Raw genomic sequence first — 24,865 nt, 5'->3', positions numbered from 1 at the left:
ACTTCTCTTAACATTCTTATTTCATTCATGACTATTTTAATTATCTCTCCCCGTGCTCTCTGACATGTGTTGTAAAAGAACACCAAACACGAATGTGTTTCTGTCTACGTGTGCCACACTTCCTCCTACAATCAAAACACTAACGTGTTAAAATTCAACATAACAAGACCTCTTAACACACCCTAATTTCAACTCTAAACCCTGAGGTACTATTCTGAAAGTGTCTAACTCTAAAGTGTAGCGTCAGAGAGCCTAACTACATCATTCAACCTTTAACACATATTCTCCATGCTTTAGTCTTTTTACAGTCACACGAATAAAAAAATTTTAACATTCACTTTTACCATATCACGGTATTTCTTAACATTTAAAATAACAGTTCACATTGTATATAAGAACATATCAACATGCCGTTAATTTTACACATTTGAAAACATACATTAGTAGTACATTGTTAACTTCTATTCTTTTCAAAGCAAGTGCCAATTCTTTCTACATTGAAATACTACATTTCAAAAAGTCTTTCAGACTAAAACTTCTCTCTTGCTAGAATGTTTTAAATAAAATTTGTACAATAACTTTTTACAATATTTAAGTCTTTACACAACGCTATTATACATCAACTTTAGTTTTACGCGCGAGTAATTGAAAAACATACTACCAAAATCGGTAACAACTCATTTCTCGCCCTTTTGGCGATAAAGGTAGACCTCGCATGAGGTAAAACTTCTTGAAATCTGCCACTTGCAGTAAGAATGAAAGATTAACTTAAGTTTGCAAAGTAACATAAAATTTTACTTATCTTTGTGATATTCGGACATCCTTTTCTGGGCCCAGTCTTTAAAGGTATTGCAGATAGTTGTGTGATTTATCCTCCTTCTTGTACGGGCTCGCCCTTCAGTGCTTTCCTCTGGAAGCTTCCTTTTTTCACCAGTTCGGCCACCCTTGAATACCTTCTTTTTCTCCTCTGCTTGTGGTCTTGGCCGTTTGATGGCAGCTGGTCTTGGCGGAACCGGGAAACTTCTTTCGTGTTCTTGCTTGGACCTCGTTGCTGGCCGTTCAAATTTTCCTTGTACTTTTCCTCCGCCGCTGATGGCCCTTCCGCAGTTCGGCGACTTTTGCTGCGGAGAGTCCTGTCGGATGAGTCGATCTTCCGTTTTAGAGCCGGGTTATAGTTTCCGTCATTTCTCCTGGTTCTCTTCACATACGTCGTCCTTCTCCCTTCTTCATTCTGGGGGTGTTCGTGAACTCTCCTTTCTGGACGGTGGAACGGCTTCTTTTTCTTGCTACCTTCAATTTTTCCGCGGGGAAATTTTCTTTTCACTTGCTCCTGCCTCTTATTGGCTTGCCCTTGTACTTGTCGTTTTTCCACCTCTGGAGCTTGTGCCTGCGGTGTCTGCCGTGCCGGATCCTGCAAAAGATCTGAAAATATTTGCATTTTATTACGATCGAAGTAAGGCTTGATTTGATCAATGTTTGCGGAACAGGTTTCACCATTTCTGGCTTTTAACACTACTACAGCGTGAGTTATTTTTTCTATAACATATGGTCCTTCAAATCGTGGAAAAAATTTGGCAGTTTTATCTTCTTCTGGTGCTGAAGAAAGTGAATGCTTAATTTTTAAAACTTCATCCCCTACTTTATAAGTTACTCCCCGTCGTTTCAAATCATAATAGAGCTTCTGTTTTCTTTGTGCTACTTCCGTATTCTTCTTTGCTTCCTTAATTAGTTTTTCTATATCACCCATTTTAAATTCTGGGGTTCTTTGTTGCACATAAAATAATTTATCTAACGGCGTTATAATCTTTCTGCCTAAAAATAACTCAGCAGGAGTTTTGCCCGTTGTATCATGTTTTGCGGTCCTAAGGGCGAAAGCAAATTCATTGACATAGTTATCCCAGCTTTTATGAAAATTTTTAACATAACTACGGATAATTTTCACTATATTTCTATTGACCCGTTCCGCTATATTTGATTGCGGCCGATACGGGACCATTTTTAAATGACGTATGCCCAGTTTTTGGCACATGTCTTCAAATATATTACTTACAAATTGAGGACCATTATCCGATATAACTTTTAGGGGCGCCCCGTATTTTAAAATATATTTATTTAAAATAGAATCAGTAACTAATTTCGCGGAGGCTCGTTTTAAGGGAACAATTTCGGTCCATTTACTAAAATGATCAACTATAACAAGGAGATAGCGACTTTTATTTAACTGACTTTTTGGGAAAGGGCCCAATAAATCGATGCCAATTATTTCATTTGGAAATTCGGATTTAATACTATTTAGAAACCCGGCCGGGCGGAAATTAATATAATTAACGGCTTGACATGTTGGGCAGGACTGGACATACGCCCTTGTTAACTTTTGCAGTTCAGGAAAGTAGACTGCCTCGCGTACGCGTTGGATAGTTTTTCGAATACCAGCATGAGAACCTAAAGGGCTGTCATGGAGCTCCTGCAGGATATTTAATCTAAGACTAGCTGTTATAACAGGTCGAAATTCGTTGTTGGAATTCGTAGTTTTTGTATAAAATAATAGACCATCTATTAGTTCGTAATGGGCCTCCCTATTTCTTATCGCCACAATATCTTCGTGGCTAAAATTTTCAGGATCCTTCAAATACTCATAAATGCTTCCAAACTCAGGATCCTTACCCAGTTCAGTTATTACAGTTTCTCGGGAATTTATTGTACATGCTGTGAGCATTGCCACCTTTACGGTATTCCCTTGTTCATCTATTTTAATTCTTGATAGGGCATCTGCTACGATATTTTCCTTTCCGGGGGTATGCTTGATTACCAGATTATATTCTTGCAGCTTGAGTGCCCATCTTATTAACCTTGGGGATAAATTTTTTCCTGAGTACAATCTAGTTACCGCCGCATGATCAGAGTACACTGTTATCGGCGCCTTTCCAAAATAGACTCGGAACTTTTGCACTGCTAACAGAACTGCAAGTGCCTCTCTCTCGGTCGCGGAATAGTTTCTTTGTGTTTGATTTAAAGTTCGGCTAAAAAATGCCACGGGCTGCTGATTTTGCGAAAGTACCGCTCCTACCGCATAATCCGAAGCATCCGCTGAAATTTCTAAATTCTCATCCTTTGCAGGAAATTTCAACACAGGGGCTTGCGTTAATGCTTGTTTTAATTTTTCGAAAGCACTATTGGCTTCGGCCGTCCACGAGAATCTTGCCTTTTTCCTTTTTAATTTTAACAATGGCTCAGCGATAGCCGCAAAATCTTTTATAAAGGACCTATAATATGAACAAAGTCCTAGAAAAGAAGAGAGCTTCTTTGCCGTGTTTGGAGTCGGATACTTTTGTACAGCGATTATTTTTGATTCATCTGTCTCGATCCCTTTTTGAGATATTTTGTAACCTAAATATTTTAATTCAGGGGCTGCAATTTTGCACTTTTCGACATTAACTTTTAGACCGGCCTCATTTAATAAAGAAAACACCTGTCTTAAATCCTGTACATGTTGGTCGAGATTATCACTAGTAATAATGATATCGTCTAAATAGATAAATGTGGACTTTCGAAGAACAGGTCTTAACACAATGTCCATGCATCGCTGAAATGTTGCCGGGGCCCCTGAAAGGCCAAACGGCATACGCAAAAATGCATAAGTGCCAGACTTGGTTATAAAAGCAGTCTTAGGCACGTCCTCAGGCCTCACCCCTATTTGAAAATAACCTGTCGTTAAGTCTAAAGTCGTCATAAATTTGGTTAATTTTATGTTCCTTAGAATTTCTTCTATAATCGGTAACGGATATACCGGATATTTAGTTATGGAGTTTAATTTACGGTAATCAATAGCGAATCTCCATCTTTTTGGATGCGTCAAAGGATAGTCATTATTTTTCTTACATAAAACCACCGGGCTAGCATAACTACTTGAGATGGGCGCTATGATCTTTTTACGTAGCATATCGGTAATATGCCATTCTATAATTTTTTTCTTATTCTTATCATACCGGTATGGTTTTTGACGAACTGGCATTGCATCTCCGGTGTCAATACTATGGTTAGTAACCTGAGTAAATCCTGGAATATCACTAAATAACGAAGCAAATTCACTTACCAAGTGTCGGATTCTTCCTTGTTCGTCATTAGGGAGGTGGTCAAGTTTTAACATCGGCGGTTCAGCGTTTTCTGTACGAACTGGTTTCATTGTCAACTTAAGGGACGCTTCATTAAAATCCAGCGTAGCTTGTGCTTCTGAAAGAAAATCTATTCCTAAAATTAAATGTGCTTGCAGATTCTTTACTATAAAAAACATCACCTTTACTTGTTCGTCCTTGATACGGATATACAAAGGTACTTTACCTACGCACTTACATTTTTCTCCTTGCGCCGCTAACACTGTCATATTATCCGCATTATATATGCGGTATTTGCGAAAATACTTCCTAAAAAAATCTTCTGCCACACAGGAACACTGCGCGCCTGTATCCAGGAGTGCGGTGGCTGGGATATTATTCACCAAGACTTCAATCTTCGGAAGAGTCAGATTTTTCACCATTACTGTATTTAACTTGTAGGAAGAGGGGTTTTCTTGGCCTTCGGATTTCCGCACCCTCTCGTCAGCAGAAATCCGTTTTAGTTTAAATTATTTTTCCTTTCCGTGCTTTCCTTCTTTTTCCACTTGCCTTGAGACTTTTTTCCTGGGTTGCTATTGAACTGTCGACGTTCGCCGGCTGTTTTTGAATGCTCGGGTTTCCTTGCCCACTGATTCGCTTTTTCTCCGTAGCCGTGTATTTGAGTTTGCTGTAGTCTTGGCGCACCAAATTGGTTTCGCTGTTAATATTGGCGTCTTCTTTCGACGTCCGCCGTTCTTCTACTTTCAAACTGGATTGCTAGCTCAAATAACTTTTCCAGTGTAGTCGGATTTCTTAATTCAATAAAGTCTTGCACTTGGGGCAGTAACCTCGGCAAAATCACTTGAATTATTTCAGGATCCGGACGGTTTCCATACAAGAGCTTGAAAACGTGAATTTTTCTTAAAATAAAGCTCGAGAGGTTTTCGATTCTTTGTTGATATATACTGAAAAGTTCCGTTTCTAATTTCGCACGATCCCTTACAACAGGGAAGGCTTTTAGTAGGGCAGTCTTGAAATTTTCGTAAGTATAGGTGGGACTTCCTGCTTGACCCAAGAGACTTCTGCCTATACATTTGAACCAGTTAAGCGCTTGGCCCCTCAAAGCGCTGGTAGCTAAGGTAACTTTTTGAAACTCGTGCACGGGGTAGAGCATGAAGTGGTCATCCAATTTTTCCAAAAAACTGGTTACCGGTGAGTTTCCATTAAATGTTGCTTCTGGTTTCATCGAAGCGCGCATGGTCTGGACGATGTAACCAAATCCTTCCAGGGCAGCAGCTGGCATTTCTGGATTCTGAGCCGTTTCTGCAGGCAGCACAGGTTCTTCTTGAAACTCGGCCATGGTTATTCTTCTTCGTTGGGCGCCACTATCAGGGTCAATGTTCCTTCTTACCTTCTTCGGGAACATACAAGGACCTGACTCGGAACAGAGAGCTTACTAAAGCTATGTTCACTAATTGTGGTAAGTAGACAGAATACAGACGAAGGGTATACAAAACCCTTTATTTTTCTCTATATACAATAACTTCCGTACTTCGGAATACACTGACCCGCTACTTGGGGTCTAACGTAAAAGTATAAAAATAAAACTAAACTCTAATTTAACTTTAGAATAATAAACGTGGAAGATTGGCCTTATATTAACAGGAAGCGTATGTAGTACAGAGATTGTGAACACTACCATACGTTTAAATTTATCAAGAGGATTAAAACCTCTGGCCTGGAAGGCAAACAGCAACTAAGTAACTTCTAAGGTAAGCGGCCTGCTTTGACTCACTGCTTCCTCTCTCTTGCTTGGCAAAAGGCCACAACTTAAATACTTGGCGTTCGCCAGACAAACTTTGCATAAAAACCTTAACGCTTATAATTCTGGCCGGAAGTAGAAAATAAGAAGTGATAGTAAAGATTTAAAATAAAATAAACGTTAGTAAAACTTAAGATCCTTACAACTTTACTATTTATTTTTTGAAACTTTTTTAATTTAGATATTTTTGTTTTTTTTCCCACGAAACACAATTTTCGATTTGTTTTACAATATGTTATTTGTTTCTTTTATGGTTTTCTTGTGTATTCCATAGTTTCAGAGAAATGAGTTGTTCCGTAATATACACATCACTACGCTTATAAAAGATTATTGGGCCAAAAAAAAAAAAAAAAATACTCAGCAGATCGCCTATAGAGGGGGAAAAGAGGGTAATTATCTAAAGGCATTATCAGTAAAAATGTTCGTTCGCGGTATTTGTTTCAACGTTTTCTGGAAATACTTCACACGATGCTCAAAATACTGTCTTGATCATTTTCGTTTTTTTTCAACGTGTCTTAAGTTTCTAAACGCACATCGAATGTATTAAAAGATTAAAAATTATCAGATCCAGGAATATTGAATATCTGCCGTCAATAATGTGGTATATTTATTTCTGTAACCAATCGTTTAATATAAAGTTTGCTGCTAATATTAACTGTTGAACTAACTGTAAAAATAGGGGTGCCCTCTGGTGAGTATCAATAAAAGAACTTTAGTAAATGCGAAGTGTTTAACGTGATAGGTTGTATCAAACTCTTACTCTGTAATTTTCTTAAGGGGACTCATACACCTTAAACCCCTCCTGATCTTCGAATATGTGACTGTTGCAAGAACTGGGATATTTTATTTATTTTAAAAGCAATTACTTCCAACTTTTTGCAGCTGACTACATAATATGGCTGCTTTGGAAACTAGTAACCAGAAAGTTTGTGTTGCCACAAATATTTTTGTAATTTAATCCTCTTTGTGACAAAATATTTCGCCCTGTTTCCACCTTGCGCGCACGATATTTTAAAAATGGCTAATGGTACATACTTGAAATTCGATGGAATTCTTTATATGGGCACTATATTCTAACTGAACCAAAAATCTGATGAATATTTTAATATTGAAAAATTTTATGGACGAAATTAGTTAATAAAATACATTTTATAAACTCCACTCAAAATAAAATAAAAATTTAACATGAAATTTTTAGAATTTTAGGTTCACAGTCGTTTCTAAATGTTATAAAAGCTATATATTAAATATGGAATTAAATATGAAACAGAATGTTTTAAATTGTGCTCGCAAGTTGGAAACATGACGGAAAATGTTGTCACAAAGCGGATTAAATTATAAAAATATTTTTGGCAATAGAAACTTTCTGATTACTATTTCAGAAAGCAGCTATATTATGCAGTCAGTTGTAAAAAGTTTTTAGTAATTGCTTTTAAAATAAATAAATTATCCCAATTCTTGCAACAGTCACATATTCGAAGATCATAAGGGGTTTAAGGTGCATGAGCCCCCTTAAAGTTAGATGTAATGTCCGTGTGCAACTTAAACCTGTTAATAAATAATTGTTACACTATAAAAGGCTGTTTTCTGACCCTACCCAACACAGCCCCTCATATTTCTGAATAATACCGATTGACTTCTAATTTGCCAAATTTCTTTCACAGCAATTTGGGAGAGAATATATTTCCGACCTTGCCGACGGAAGGGCTGCAGAATCTCAGACAACTTAAAACTTTCAATAATAAAAACCTTCGAGAATTCCCTACACCTGAGACATTTCCCAAAGTGCACACATTGGCTCTTTCCTATGCCTACCATTGCTGCATTTTTAGGCCTCTTGCCAGACGCCTTCCTCTACCAGCAACACTTCAAGAGACAATCGTTTGGCTTTCCAGAGAAGACGTCGATATGGAAGCCTGGAGTACGAATATCACTGACGTGTGGCCAGGATATGGTATGTTTTTCCTCAAACTGATGTGAGAGAATTTTTAAACTACAATATTGTATATTTTATTAACGGTTTTAAGTTAGATTCTGCGTTTCTTTCGTTACAAGCAAGAACAAAATTCTAGGTATTTCACTAAGCTTCATTATAATTACCTGGAAATCGTATGGCAGCAAATATTTTGTACCCTTCTTTAAAGTAATGCAGGGGTGGCAAATCCAAGAACTGACGCTAAAGTAATTATTGAAGCTATTTTTCAACCGATAAGATACTTTTGTCACTCTTTGATGTACAGTGGTGGCCAAAATTGTGGACACTTTTGGAAATTTTTATGTTTTTGAACTTTGTATGCTTATAGAAAACGTTACGTTTTACAAAATGCAAACTTGTATATATCATTTTAAAGAGAATTTATTACTGAATTCAATACAAAACACCAAATTCAATTATTTTCAATACAAAAAAGTTGAACGATAATAGTTATCGATATACATTAGATAGTGATGATTGCAGTGAGTTATTAGTACTTAGTAAGGTACCCTTTATTTTTGATTACCGCTTCACATCGACTTTTCATTGAGCTGACAAGAGTTTTAAGCTCTTATTTCGTTATTACATGATGCCAGGAAACAATTATAGCCTCAATTAGTTCCCTTTTATTTGATGGGCGCCTCATTCGGACAAGAGTTTTCAAACGGTGCCACAAATTTTCAATAGGATTGAGGTCAGGACTGTTTCCTGGCCGTGACAACAATTTAATGCTCTTTGTACGAAACCACTCTTTCGATCTTTTGGCCGTGTGGCAAGGAGAAGAATCCTGCTGAAAAATAAACGAAGCATTGTTGGGAAAGAGATCTCTGATGGAAGGTAGAAGTTTTAGTTCTAGAATAGTGTCGATGTATTTTCTGGCATTCAGTGTCCCATCGATGACATGAAGGTGACCCATACCATCTGCTGACATGCATGACCAAATCATAACACTAACTGGGTTCTTCACAGTTGTTTGAATGCAGTCAGGATGTAGCTCTTCTCCTATTCTACGTCTTACATATTTTCGCCCATCACTACCGAATAATGATTTCTTAGTTTCATCACTCCATATAACTTGTGACCACTGATCATCTGTCTAATTAATGTGTTCCTTTTCCCACTGTAGTCTTTTTTTTTCGTTGCTGAAAATTAAGATAAGGCTTTTTTCGTGGAATTCTACCTCTCAGTCCAACATCTGTTAATCTTCTCCTGATTGTTCTTGAACTGACAGAAACACCAGCATCATTCAGATCACTTCTGATGGCCGCTGATGACATTTTTCTGTCTTGGAGACATAGTCTTTTTATTCTTCTGTCATCAATAGATGTAATGCACCTTTTTCGGCCTCTTCCTTCTTTGTTTTTTTATTGAATTTGTCTCCTGATATCGTAAACAAAACTTTCAGACTCCAGATGTAGTCACTGAACCACCCACCTGTCATGCAATTTCAGCATAGGAAAGACCACTTTCTCTTAACACAATAATATTACATCTCTTTCTAGGTGTCCAATCTACTCTTTTATTTGATGTCATTGCTTCTTGACTAAATATTAAAAATTTTTACAAAAATTCTTACTTGTAATTGCAGTGTATAAGAAACAGGTCCTCCTCCTAGAGAACAAAGCAAAATAATGAATTGTTTCAAGAGTAAACATGATGTCAGCTTCTACTGGCAGTTACTAACATTTGATTGGTTCTCGGAACAAGAACAGTGATTGGCCAGGAAAGCTAGACATTACAAACCACTTCATAACTGTGTTTTTTATTTATATTAAAGTACATATAAGTTTTTTGTATTGCAAATAATTAAATTTTGTGTTTTGTATTGAATTCAGTAATAAATTCTCTTTAAAATGATACATACAAGTTTGCATTTTGCGAAACGTAACATTTTCTATAAGCATACAGAGTTCAAAATCATAAAAATTTCCAAAAGTGTCCACAATTTTGGCCACCACTATTTCTACCCCCTCGTGAAATCAAACCTGGTCTTTTGTGCACCAGGTTCTCTGATATTGTGCTTCCAAAGCCATATTACGTATTTCTTTGGTATGGGCTATTAATTTTATTTTGCGTTGATTCTGTTGATTCTGTGAAAGTGTAACAGCGAATCACTTTTGAAATTGTTGCCACCAAATATAAGAGCCCTGTACTACATTTAAAGAAATTAAATAATGAAGAATCTGCATGAATGTATATATATTTCTCGCATTGTGATAAAACAACGTTACCTAGAGCCATCCAATTTTGAATAACTTACGTCTCCACTCGAATATGGCCATCTGGAAGCCCGAATTTGGAATTTGTTTGATCATTTATTTCATTTATTATTTCATTATTTAAGTGCTGTCTGCTTTATCCTGGAGGCATATCTTATTTTTATCGGGACTTTGACTGAGTGAAATGAGAGGCTTTTCAAATGTCTCTAGAGGACCCGTGTACCCTTTTTTGACCCAAACATTGGCAGCCTCGTTCCCAGAAACGTAGTCCTCCATTCGCAGTGAGCTGGGATCCACTGGAAAGAAACAGAGATTGACGTTGAGAGCTCTCTGTACTCCTGTTGTGTAGCGAATTTAATTTAATTAAGTGATTCATAAAAATCAAAATTCTTAATTTGTAATTATTCAAAATTTGATATTTAATAATTTTGAGTTTTAATAATTTTGAGTTTGGTTATATTCTTTTTTGGCTTATTAATTCTAGTGTCGGCTATTGCGTCGGATTTGGAGACATTGGAGTTGCGAAGATGTAAGGCAGTAAAAGAAAAAGTTCGGTTCGGCTTTACCTCCTGGGGGGGCTTGCGACTCGGTCTGAGGCGAGGTTCCTCGCCGCTTTCCCGCTGATGAGAATTTGTTCGCACGGAGAAAGTGCTCTACGCACAATTTGATTTTACCGTTTCATCGTGTATTTAGTGATGATCTCTGAATATTCATGTTAGAGGCTTTCCAGTTAGAATTGTTCGTCATAGACAGGAGAGATTGATTACAACTAAGAAGTTTGTGCCAAAAGTGCTCTACCCAAAATTTAGTTTCGCCGCTTCATCGTGTATTTTGGAGAACTTGAATAGTCATGTTTGAGACATTCCAGTTGAAGAAATTTGTCATGAGATACAGATTTGTTCCAGAAGGAGGTATCATGCTTCCCTTGTTCTTGAGATCAATGGACGCTTCTGAAAGTGTTTTGACAGAAAAAAGATTGGACACTAAAGATCTTTTCTTTCTGAAATTGTCTCTCACTTAATGGACATATTTAAAGCGGTTCCTGAATCAATGGACGCTTCTGAAAGTGTTTTGAAAAAAAAAAAAATTGTTTTAGCTCATTTCCAAGTGGATTGGACACTAAAGATTCTTCAATCCAGAAAAACTGTCTTCCATCTGTGCGTGATTTTTAAATTTGTCTACGTCTCTATCTTTTCAAATTACTTAAACGGAAATTATTTATTTTATATATGTAAACTATTAAATGATTAGAATATTTTGAATAATGACTAATTAATTTAAAGTCTGTAAAGGAAGGTTTAAAGATTTGTTTTACCGGCTTAATTAGTGAGCTATTGAACGTCAAAAATAGTAAACTTACAAATTAATATGAGTATGTTAATTTTGGAATGAGATATGTGTTATTTTCCATCTTAAGGTATATTAATTTTTTGTAAGCTGTAAATGCGTGTGACATTATGTGTTACTTTTCAGAGTAAAAATATGTTGTAGGATACTGATCAGTTACCCATTATTTAATTATATAATATATTCAAGAATTTAATAAATGTGTGTTTAAAATTTAATTGCATTTGTGTATTTATGTAGCGTATAATTTACTGTGGCCTGTCATGTTCCTCCATTGGTTTGAGCCGGGAGGCTTTTAAGAAACATGGAGTTTAATTGAATTTGGAGTTATTGATATTTCCTTTTACATAGGTTACTCACAACGCAAACCTGAAACGTTAAATTGTACTACCACTATACGATTGATTGATAGATATGATTGATTCATTGATTTACTATACGAATGTTTATAAGAATGTCGGTATGATATATGGATATTATGAATTAGATTTTAAATGTGAATTATATGTTGTTTGATTTTTTTAGTCCAAAGGGATTTGAATCCCGAAGGACTATTAGTTTCGTTTTGGCATTTTGCGTCGGACTCATAAATGTGGGTTCACTTTTCAAACTGTTGCCACAAAATGTTAGAGTCCTGCATTATATTTGAAGAAATTAAATAATGAAAAATCTGCATAAATGTATGTATATTTCTCGTATTGTGATAAAACAACGGTACATAGAGTCATCGAATTTTGAATAACGTAATCCTCCAACGAATATGAGCATGTGGAAGACCCAATTTGAAATTTGAAATTTGTTTTATGATCGATTTCCTATTTTTTAAAACTTTGACGAATTTTTGATTAACAAACTCAAGGATTTCAAAGCGAGCAATGGCAACGTTGTGCAGAAAAAACATTTTTATCTCCAGCGCGTGAGTCTCTGTATCGGAAATTCTAAAGATAGGCTCGTTTTAAAACTATTTTGCGATATTGCTGTTGCACTGGATCTTATGGTTTAAGTGCGAGGAACATGATATTTAATAAAGAAAGGTAACACACAAAATGTTAAAAAAACGCCCCTTTGGACGTAATTTAAAATCTGAAACATTTCAGTTTTTTTTTTTTTTTTTTTGTTGTTGTTGTTGTTGTTGATTTATCCGGCACCACAGTCAATCAGCAAAGTTATCAGTTAAGTTTAAGTTGAAAGTTAAAAGTATTTAAAACACAAACTAAATTTTTTACTATATAACACTCCCGTATACGGGTATTATCTGTGTATTGTCTATTTGCAAGAGAATGAATAGAAAATACACATATAATACGCGGGTGGACATCATTCTGAATGATCGCACTGGTATTTATATTTTTACCATTTCAAACATGAGTGCCGAAATATACTGAGGTGATTCTCTTGATCCTTATGTCAATTTTTTTAGAGGTTAAATCCGCAATAACGTCCTCCTGGTCACGATATGCTGGACCATGTTGTGCTATAAGAATGGCTCATTATCTTGAAGGTGCTATATTAATGGCTCATTTTCTTGAAGACAAAGGAATCCAGCAATTGGAGAGGCTCGCATATTTTCCAGATTTAAATAGGATAGGACATATGTGAAGCTCAATAGGACACCAGTTTTCATCACTGCAGTCCCATCTAGCACTCTTCAAGAGCTTTAGCATGAATGAACTTTATTACCGCAGAACTCGGCGCAATCTAGGAAACTCGGCGCAATCTAAGACATAGATAGGAAAAATTGCTATTAAGTTTGCATTTCGGTCAGAAGTGAACACACAATTTATTTTTTCTGTGAATCTCTAAAATTTTGCAACAGCACGTTTTCCCCACCCCTCTTTGTATCATATTCCCTATGTTCTCATTTAAACTTTTTTTATCCCTAAGGGGCAATTTGCCCAGGAAGAATATTAATTTCGTTCTGACATTTTGCGTCGGTTCACTATAAACGTCGGTTCACACTTTTCAAATTGTTGCCACCAAATATTAGAGCCCTGCATTATATTTAAAGAAATTAAATAATCGAGAATCTGCATAAATGTATGTTTCTCGCATTGTGAAAAAACAACGGTACCCAGAGCCATCCAATTTTGAATAACGTAGTCCTCCATTCGAATTGGGTATCTGGAAGCCCTAGTTTGGAATTTGTTTTATTATCTACCATATTTGCTTTATTATTTATCATATTTTGTCAGACATTAAAGAATTTTTGATTAATAAACTCAACGATTCCAAAGCGAGGAAGGGCAACACCGTACGAAAAAAGAAAAAACATTTTCATCCCCAGCGCGCGGGACTTTGTATTGGAAATTCTAAAGATATGCTCTTTTAAATATTTTGTGATATCGCTGTTGAATGGAATTTACGGTTTGCGATAAGCATGATATTTAATAAGGTAACACAAAACGTTAAAAAACGTCCCTTTGAGCTTAAAATAAAATCTGAAAGCTTTCATTATTTTTTTAATTATTTAATATTATTATTTTTTTACAAAAATTCTAAAGATATGCTCCTTTAAATATTTTGTGATATTGCTTTTGAATTGAATTTTATGCAAAGAACATGATATTTAATAAGTAAAGTAAAGATAAGTAAAGATAAGGGGCGCCCCATTGGGCCTAATGTAAAATCTGAAAGCTTTCACTATTTTTTTAATTATTTATTATTATTATTATAATTATTAGTATTTTACAAACATAGGCAATTTCGCATTTTGAAGATATGTCGAAAGAGCATGAAAAAATAGGGTCTTTGCAAATTCCATGTTCTTAGCTCCAAAATCGTTCAAGTTACATAGTTATGAAACTTGTATAGTTGTTGCCCTAATTTTTACTCCAGTGTACTTAGTAGTACTTAGTACTTAGTAGTTCAATAGTTCAATTCTGCAACATTCAGAATATAAAATTTAAAGTGAACTTGTTGTGATCTTAGGTGTTTTTTGGAAGTAGAAGTGGGGAAAAATTAGCAACACCTTCGCCGGGAATCGAACCACGGGCCTCTAGAATATGCGCCGAACGTGCTGACCACTACACTATGAAGGCAGGATAAATACCTTATATACTCCCCCTTTTAAAGGCCTACTTGGGTTTTTAGGGGATCCAACCGCCAAATCATCCCTTTTTACCGCCAATCATCATCCCTTTTTAGTTCAGGCGCCACTGTAGATCTCATTAGATATTTTTTGGAAGCAGGAGTGATGAAAATTGAACACCTTCACCGGGAATCGAACTACGGACCTTTGAATACGCGCCCAGCGTGCAGACTACCACACCACGAAGGAATGCTAAGAAGGCGGGAGAAATACCTTCTAAACTTTGCTATTTTATTATTTCACATGCTTCTTTCTTCAGTTTAATTTCACAGAAAACTTCAAGGTCTATTACATCGTATTAAACATTTAAAGAACTGTCGCATCCCACCCCATGCGTACTTTCGTAATAGAAGTGATTGCTATCTAACAATGATGCTATTGCTGTCTAGCAATGATGACTGCTATCTAACAATGATCCCTGATTCCAGTCCTGACGGCATTGATTTTCGGCGTTTTTCATTAAAAAAAATTTGCTTTTACAATGGCACTCGAATTAAAAATATGATGGGCTATAAATCATATACAACCTGGAACTGATCGACTGGGTCTTGCGGCTCCCACCAGTCGCATTTTACGTATGGAAGAATATTGTTACAAACTTTGTATTTAGTTAGTTGTTGTTATTAGAATTAAAATTGCTTTATTTCCCCGTGCAATGCAATACGAGAAGAGATTTAAGAGAAAGCTATGCCGGAAAAATTTAAAATACAGTAGCACGTGTATTTAACATTGAATAAAAGTTCGTCTCAGTAATTTATATTTAATTCGAATAAATATTATTGATTACTGTGTTAGCTGTAACCATAATTCTACTCCTTTGCTTTCCGGAAATCTCGAGAAACAAAGAAATTACTAGAACTCTCTCGCCTCCAATTGAAAGCTTTAAAAAGTCGGACAGAAACATCGCAACTGAGTTGTTTATTTAGCTGCTCTAGTGTAGAATTGGGTGCCCTTTCGATTAGCGACATTTTTTTTTTTTTTTTTTTTTTTTTTTTTTTTTTTTTTTAATTTTGGCGATGAAACCTCATTTCTGGTTACCGTGATAGTTTTAACTTTGTTTTAGCTTCCTGCTTTTATTTAAATGAAAATAGATTCATGTGTACATGGACAAATTTGAGGCAGTGCGCAATGCCTAGTTTGTGCAATTCTAGGATGTTTTTTTAAGTATGTGTACATGGACACAGTGTTTGTGCAATTCTTAGACTTCTTAATTTGGTTTAGTGTAGCGGCCATCTTGAAATCGTGCCTTCCTGGCACCGATCTTGGCGTCAAAAAAGAATCGCCAAGAAACAAGGGGCACCCAATTGTAAACTTTTACCTTATTGTTGATCGGATTAGCTTTCTCTAAGCTGTGGAGCGGCCATCTTGAAATCGTGCCTTCCTGGCACCGATCTTGGCGTCAAAAAAGAATCGCCAAGAAACAAGGGGCACCCAATTGTAAACTTTTACCTTATTGTTGATCGGATTAGCTTTCTCTAAGCTGTGGAGCGGCCATCTTGAAATCGTGCTTTCCTGGCACCGATCTTGGCGTCAAAAAAGAATCGCCAAGAAACAAGGGGCACCCAATTGTAAACTTTTACCTTATTGTTGATCGGATTAGCTTTCTCTACGCTGTGGAGCGGCCATCATGAAATCGTGCCTTCCTGGCACCGATCTTGGCGTCAAAAAAGAATCGCCAAGAAACAAGGGGCACCCAATTGTAAACTTTTACCTTATTGTTGATCGGATTAGCTTTCTCTACGCTGTGGAGCGGCCATCTTGAAATCCTGCCTTCCTGGCACCGATCTTGGCGTCAAAAAAGAATCGCCAAGAAACAAGGGGCACCCAATTGTAAACTTTTACCTTATTGTTGATCGGATTAGCTTTCTCTACGCTGTGGATTGCGTTCTATTTAACGTTTTAGTAGTTTAAAGTATAGCTGCTGATTATATTGCATGATATTGTGATTTTGTACGAATATGTCTGAGAGAAAATTCCAGCGTTTTGTTATATTTCTTGTAACAAGAACAAATTTTATTAACCTTTTATCGGACTTGTGCATTCAGTCGATTACGAACCCGTACGCGCGCAATTAATGTAAAAAATTATCAGATTTTCCTATGCCTTCTTTTAATGGGTCTCTTAAATGGTTGGCACATCCAGCTAGAAACTTGAAGATCCGTTGTTCAAAACGTGCGAAAGGCACAATTGATTTTACACCTTTTCCCCTCCAAACAAATCTAAGACTACTAACAGATTTTTAACATCTATCTATGAAGTATGTTGTGCTATTTATAACTATTTAATGACTGGTAATATGCCACTTTAATGATAGTTACAGTTACCCGTGAGACTAATAATATTGCTGGTTTCTTCCCCTAGAAAATTTTTCATCCAAGTTTGAAGAATTTGCTAGTCAGCTATGGAAAGCTTTCGGCAGAGATTACGCAATTCCAGACAACTTAGCTCAGTTCGCGGAGGAATATTTTCAGGATTATAAGGTCAGCCAAGGACCAGAGAATGCTGGACATGACAAACAACCCGTCCAGTGCTTGCCTGAACCAGGTACTTCAGCTGCATATTATGACACATATTCAAGTGAATTAAATATGTTGAATATAAATAAATTGTCTCTTGTAAAACGAAACTGTAAAGTATACTGTAATAGTACACATCGCAAAAAAAAAGGGGGGGACAGTTCTATATCTCCCGTTCTACTGGGCCAATTGACGAAATTCAACCTACGTTTTTCGTGTCTCGAAAGCGCGACGTAGGATATATATTAGATTTATATATAGAATTGTTCTAATATAGGTATTTTGACACAAAATCGGACTTTTCCTGAAATAACATGCCATATCTTTTCCATTTTTCGATTCTACGACTTAAATTATGCCAAGCTGCCAAATTTTGTAAAAATCGCTCGGAACGTTTTTTATAGAACTTATCTCTTAAAATTTTAGCTCCTCAATATTAATTGAATTTGGTATATATTTATTTTGCTCCTTTTTTTATTAAACTTATTTGATTATGCCTTTCACATTTCGAAATTTACGTTCATTCCAAATAAAATTTGCCCATTTTTTATGATTTATTTTTAAAATTTGTATTTTAAAATTATTTTTATAAATTTTTCGAAAAACATTTTTATTATAACCAATAAACTTTTGGCCATCATCTTAAAGTAGATGTATTTCTAAGCATACCTGCAAAAAATTAGAGTTTTGTATTCAAAATTTCCTGAGATATACGTGGATTTACATATCGGCGCGTTTTGAAATTTCCCACATTTGTTATAAGCGATAATAATTCCAAATGTGGTTTATTTAAAAGTATGAACAATCAATGACCTTTCTTCCTCTCTTGTACAATGAAAAAAAAAGGAAAGGAAAATAGATTGCTATAAATTAAGAATTTATTTTTAGCGTGAACTAAAAAAAATACGCCAACGTAAATTTTTAAACTTCTGCATAAATTTCTTAACAAAAATTACAAAATTTAATATCTATGCATGGTTTGAGTCGTAGAATCGAAATATGGACAAAACTTGGTATGTTATTTCAGAAAAAAATCCAACTTTGAATCAGAATAACTACCACATTTGGAACATTAACCACATTTGGAATTTAATAACCACATTTGGAATTATTATCGCTTATAACAAATGTGGGAAATTTCAAAACGCGCCGATATGAAAAATGTTTTTCGAAAAATTTATAAAAATAATTTTAAAATACAAATTTTAAAAATAAATCATAAAAAACGGGCAAATTTTATTTGGAATGAACCTAAATTTCGAAATGTGTAAGAATAATGCTGTATATAAATCTAATATATAGCCTAAGTCGCGCTTTCGAGTCATGGGAAAAGAAGGTTAAATTTCAACAATTGGTCCAGTAGAACGGAAAATATAGAACTTCCCCCCCCTTTTTTATGTGTGTGTGTGAGGTGTACATGACAGAGTAATATAAGTAAAGACAAATAATGTCAAATCAATATAGCATTTCCATTAAATATAGCTATATCAGTTTCCTTCAATATTAAAATAATAAATATTTTCTTTTATTTTGTTGAAGTCTTTGTAAAAGTTGTATTAAGCAATATTTTTATTCAAATTTTTAAGTAGAAATTATGTTATGTAAATAGTTTCATGTAAATTTTTTCAATTAATTTTAACCATTCCAAAAGACTTTTCAAGGAATTTAATCACTCCAATGAAAAATTATTATGTGTACTCAATTTGTAATAAGTTTTTCGTTAAATTCTCTTCCAGGCACTGAAGTTACAACACTGAGAGTGGGAACGTAGAGGCTGTTTAATTTATTTCACATGCTTTCCCATTATATCAATATTAATCACTGCTGTTGTATAAATGAGCAGCCGCTATGCGGCCAGCCTTCGTTTGGCTTTTAAATGTACCAGGAAAATGCCTAAATGCCAAACATTACATCTAAAAACTGCACAGAATTTTGCTCTGCAAAACAACTTTATCAAAGAAACAAATTCCAATGAAAATATATTATATATATAAAAAATTTACCATGAAATAAGCAACATCCCGAAATACAAATATAAATTATCCTAATAAATAAATTAATTAACTTCCGTTGCAAAATCTTAATTCAAATTTTGTAAAGGAAGTTAAGAAATTTATTTCCTTGTAGAATCATTAGGTTAATTGGAAGCAGGAAAGATGAAAAATGAGCAACCACCTTCGCCGGGAATAGAACCACGGACCTCTGGAATAACGGCCCAGCGTGCAGAACCACTACACCACGAAGGCACGCTAGAAAGGCGGGAGAAATACCTTATATACTCCCCTTTTTAAAGGGCGACTGGGGTTTGAGGGGATTTAGTTGCCAAATCCTGGGTGAGGAGAATCATCATCCAACACCCTTTAAAATAGGGCGCCACTGTAGAGACATTAGGATTTTTTTGGAAGACAGAGAGATAAGATAACTTTCTGGCTGCTCTGCTCCACGTGACTCCGTAATTTTTATCGTAGGTCTATCGTTTTAAAGTCATTTATGGTGTTTCAATGCGCTGATCAATTTGCGCAGTTAAAAAATAGGTGTTGCCATTCGAAAATTTCGAAAACTTTTCACTGCAATCGTAACCATGAGAGCTCTATGGTTTTAAATCATCACAATCTTGAGCGCATATCTTAAAATAACAATATCTGAATATCCATTTCGATTGGTTGAGCAGATAGGTCAACTAATACACATATAAGAAACACATATAAGAGTTCACATATAAGAGAAGGTTTTTTATAACCACCCTGTATATATGTATATAACAGTCAAAATTCATCACAGGAAGTAAACTAAATTTACAGATTAGGGTTTTTATCTACTGTACTAATTTAAAATATGAAATTAACTTTTCTTAACAAAATCTTTTTGAGATCTCTACGCTGGGATATGCTAGCAAATTTATTATTTGTCTCGAATTACTGATTTTACTTAAATTGCAGGGTTGTGTTTCGCTGTAATTGCTTAAGTGTTTATGATTATAATTATAATGATTGATTAATGAAATTTAGATCGCTATTTTATTTTATCTTTCACTTTAAAGAACGTCAATGGACGTCACTTCAAACTTTCTGTACTTCACAATATAAACTATACGTAATTTTATACAAAGTAGATCAAACGATTTGAAAATAATTTTGCTTCATAATGGCATTCTGTAAATTGCAATCCATGCTACAGATCTTATTCGCATCAATGATGTCGACGGTAATAACAAACTAATGTTGGAAGCTATAAATACAGTGAAAATGAGTTTCTAATACTCTGTAGAGACATTAGGTATATTTTATAGCAACCACCTTCGCCGGGAATCAAACCACGGACCTCTGGAATATCGGCCCAGCGTGCAGAACCACTACACCGCGAAGGCACGCTAGAAAAGTGGGAGAAATACCTTATATACTTCCCTTTTTCAAGAGCGACTGGAGTTTTTAAGGGACCCAATCGCCAAATCCTGGGCGTAGAGAATCCTTATCCAACACCCTTTTAGTTCGGGTGCCACTATAGAGACATGAGGTATATTTTTGATAGCAGGAAAGATGAAAAATATGCAACCGCCTTCGCCTGGAATCGAACCACGGACGTCTGGAATAACGGCCCATCGTGCAGAACCACTACACCACGAAAGCATGCTAGGAATGTGGGAAAATACCTTATATTCACCCAAAAAAAAAAAAAAAAAATCATGCAGATCAATGTAAAATATTGCAATGAAATAAGCAATAAATCTCATGATTTTCAAGAGAAAGCAGTCAGCAGTCCCAAGCAATGAACGAAAAAGTGTTGCCAAAACCACATTTCTAAAAGAAGGAAACTATCATCAGAAAGCAGTAACCAATCATAATTGTGCTTAGTGGATGACATAATTCAAAATATACAAACCTCTTTGCCATTAGCTAATAGAGAGAGAGAAAAAGAAAAGGAAATTCTTTCTGCTGGTGCCTCGCGAGACACATGCGCGTCAGAATAAGAAGATTGTAATGTGCGTGTTGCATGTCCCAAAATCAAAGAAAATAAGCAGCATTTTATCTCATATTTTCAACAGCCAGCAGTCCAGTATACAAAGCATTGTATGAAAAACCGCATTTCTAAAATAAGGAAACTATTCAAAATGATGCGATTTCATCAAAAAAGATAAAATCTAAAAAAATCTGATTCGAATTTTGAAAAACTCGCTTCGAGGTGCACTGGCTCTTGTGTAGATGCACCTATGTACCAAATTTCGTAGCCCTGGGTCTATTAGCTTACGCGCAAGCACGAATGAAAGACACACACACACACACACAGTCTCTTTCTTTTATTATATGTAGAGATTACGTATATATCAGCAAACGTAGTTTTCAGATGCTATACTTCTGGTAATACAATGTCCAGAAGCTCTATTTCCACAATCATAGCATTCAGGTATCATCATTTAGTAATATATTTAAACATTTAGTAATATATTTAAACATCATTTAGTAATATATTTAGTAATATATTTAAACACTAGCAGCTTCGCTGCCAGCCTTCGTCTGGCTTTTAAATGTAACGGAAAAATGGCTGAAGGAAACACCAAACGTTAAATTTAAAAACTGTGTAGAATTTTACTCTGCAGAACAACTTCATAAAAAAAGTTATTACGTAGAACAAAATAACAATGAAATAAGCAATATCCCTTAATACAAATATTAATTATCCTAATAAATAAATTAACCAACTTTCCGTTGAAGAAAAAAAATCATGCAAAACTTTTCAATATCTTACAAACAGTGAAATAAGCAAAAAATAACATGAAAGAGCATAAAAAAACAAAAAATTCCGCGCAGAATTTTACTCTGCAGAGCAACTTTATCAAAAAAAAAATCAATAAAAATGTATTATATATGTGAAAAAATGACAATGAAATATGCCAATCTCTTAAAAACAGTGACATAAGAAATACGATGGAAAATTGTTGCCCAACTCATATTTCTAAAAGAATGAAACTATTCAAAATGATGCGATTTCATCGAAAATCTATCAACAACAATAAGAAAGGGAAAGTGTTGCCAAAATCACATTTTTAAAGATGTGAGATGCGAGAAGTGTACTCGGAAGCTTCATTTAAATTTTTTTTTTAAATACAAAATATTATCATTTTTCCAAAGTTCTTTTTTAAAAAGCATTCGCAAGGATGAAAGTTTAACGTATCCAAAAATCGAAGAAACAAAAACTGTACATTTTTAAAAATAAACTTTTTTATAAAAAATCCAGGATAAAAGGTGCTAAGCTCCCTTTGTTAAATAAATTCGTATTGAATCGATTTATTGAAACACGAAATTAATTTTAACTTCGTAAAATAGCTTGTAGTGCCTACGTTTCATGACGATGTGAAAAGGGAGTGTGCAGAGTAAAATCTCGCTTTCCTATAGCCCATGATGTTTCAAAATGACGCGATTTCGTCACAAAACATAAAATTAAAAAAATTCGAATTCGAATTTCGAAAAATTCGCTTCGAGGTGCACTGGCTCTTGTCTAGATGTACCAATGTACCAAATTTCGTAGCCGTGGGTCTATTAGCTTACGCGCAGCGCGAACGAAAAACACACACGCGCAGACAGACTCTTTATATTATTATATTGTTGCGTGCGTACGGGTTCGTTATGAAATGAATGCACAAGTCCGATGAAAAATGAACAAAAATTTATTATTATCACAACAAAAAAATGCTTAAATTTTCTCAAATTATCATGCAGTATTACAATATCTCACAGTAGTTTTCTTTTAACTACTCAAATGTCCAATAGAACGTAATTCAAAACAGCTAAAGAACGCTAATCCGCGAATTCGCTACAATCAACAACAGTAGTTTTCTAAACAACAACAAACTAAGCAACTACTACAAACTGAGATGTTTTCCTCCTTTTATAAGATTTTAAAATCACGCGCTAGAATTTTCCAGCACTTTCTCGAAATCAAAAAGAGATATTTATTTATTTAACGCACGCGCTCTTGTATTTTTAATTTTTCCGGCTTAGCTTTCTTTTAATATTCGTCACGCGCTGCACTGCGCGAGAAATAAAACCATTTAATTTATAATTGAACTAACATTAGCTTTTTAAATAGCAAATTCGTAACAATATGTAGAGATTTAAATATTATATTTTTCTTTGAAAAGTTCTCTTAAAGCATCCATTATACCCAAAGGATAGTGTTGCATTTGAAATCCTTTACCATGGATGAATCACTCACAAAACAAAAAGTTAAGACGCTGACAAATAAATCAATCATGAACGCAGAAGTCAGATATCTTTTATGTCATCTTTAGACGAGCTTCCTTCTTCTGTTTAAGTGTAAAACATTATTTTTGTAGGTCCTTTCATGCCTTGCGAAGATCTCTTCGGCTGGTGGAGCTTGCGCTGTGGTGTCTGGGTGGTATTCTTACTGGCCATGCTGGGTAATGGAGTAGTTGTCATCGTGCTTTTGTTTGGCAGGAGTAAGATTGACGTCCCTCGGTTCTTAGTCTGTAATCTAGCTATGGCAGATTTCTTCATGGGTATATATCTTGGCATACTAGCGGTCGTAGATGCATCCACTCTAGGAGAATTCCGGGTAAGTTGTGTGGAAGATGATTTTTTACTTTAGTAATACAAAGATGCGAATATTTTATTGAAATAGAGAATAAAATTTTTCAGAATGTACTCTTTTGACTTAGTTATGACTACCATTATAGCTACAACTATTATTATTGTTATTATAGACGGTGATAAGCGTAATAACATCACCTGTATACTGTAATGTATTTTCAGTAATTTACAAAACAGACAATCTTCTTAGTAGAACATAAATTTTATTTCTAGTTCACGATGATATACAAATTTTATACAATTCTTAAGTGGCAAAATTTTCATACTACTCCTAGCTGGTAAAATCTTCAGAATTTTTATCTTTTTTTTTTAAACCAATATCTCACGTTGCTGAGTAATGGTTTAATACAAATATGGCGTTGCCACTGCAACAATAATTATTAGTCCAAAGGGATTTGAATACCGAAGGACTATTAGTTTCGTTTTGGCATTTTGCATCGGACTCATAAATGTCGGTTCACTTTTCAAACTGTTGCCACAAAATGTTACAGTCCTGCATTATATTTGAAGAAATTAAATAATGAAAAATCTGCATAAATGTATGTATATTTCTCGTATTGTGATAAAACAACGGTACATAGAGTCATCGAATTTTGAATAACGTAATCCTCCAACGAATATGAGCATGTGGAAGACCCAATTTGAAATTTGAAATTTGTTTTATGATCGATTTCCTATTTTTTAAAACTTTGACGAATTTTTGATTAACAAACTCAAGGATTTCAAAGCGAGCAATGGCAACGTTGTGCAGAAAAAACATTTTTATCTCCAGCGCGTGAGTCTCTGTATCGGAAATTCTAAAGATAGGCTCGTTTTAAAACTATTTTGCGATATTGCTGTTGCACTGGATCTTATGGTTTAAGTGCGAGGAACATGATATTTAATAAAGAAAGGTAACACACAAAATGTTAAAAAAACGCCCCTTTGGACGTAATTTAAAATCTGAAACATTCAGAATTATATGTTCGATTTTTTTTTCACTCGACTAATATGAAAAATTACACTTATCAGAAAGAATTTCGTTACTTTCGTACATCAGTTGCATGTAACATCTCCTAACTTTGTAGAGAGATTAGGTTACTTCGAAACAGGAAAGATGAAAAACGAGCAATGCCCTCGCCGGAACTCGAACCACGGACCTCTCGAATTCGCGTCGAGTGTGCTGATTACTACACTCCGAAGGCATGCCAAGAAGGCGGGAG

General features: G+C 35.0%; 1 protein-coding gene across 1 annotated transcript in view; it reads left to right on the top strand.

Moving 5' to 3' along the window:
* The window catches only part of LOC118184723 (uncharacterized), a 585,346-nt gene that overhangs the window by 520,646 nt on the left and 39,835 nt on the right, over positions 1-24,865 (top strand). The window contains exons 14-16 of the mRNA XM_085812207.1: positions 7,578-7,867; positions 16,904-17,086; positions 23,390-23,628. Coding sequence (XP_085668333.1) covers positions 7,578-7,867; positions 16,904-17,086; positions 23,390-23,628 — 712 coding nt within the window. The remainder of the gene's footprint in view (positions 1-7,577; positions 7,868-16,903; positions 17,087-23,389; positions 23,629-24,865) is intronic.

The sequence above is a fragment of the Stegodyphus dumicola genome, chromosome 2, assembly GCF_044657685.1.
Source record: "Stegodyphus dumicola isolate Sdum_Otavi_A_Nest chromosome 2, ASM4465768v1".
Lineage (NCBI taxonomy): Eukaryota > Metazoa > Arthropoda > Arachnida > Araneae > Eresidae > Stegodyphus > Stegodyphus dumicola.
This window is presented reverse-complemented; position numbering and strand designations above follow the sequence as displayed.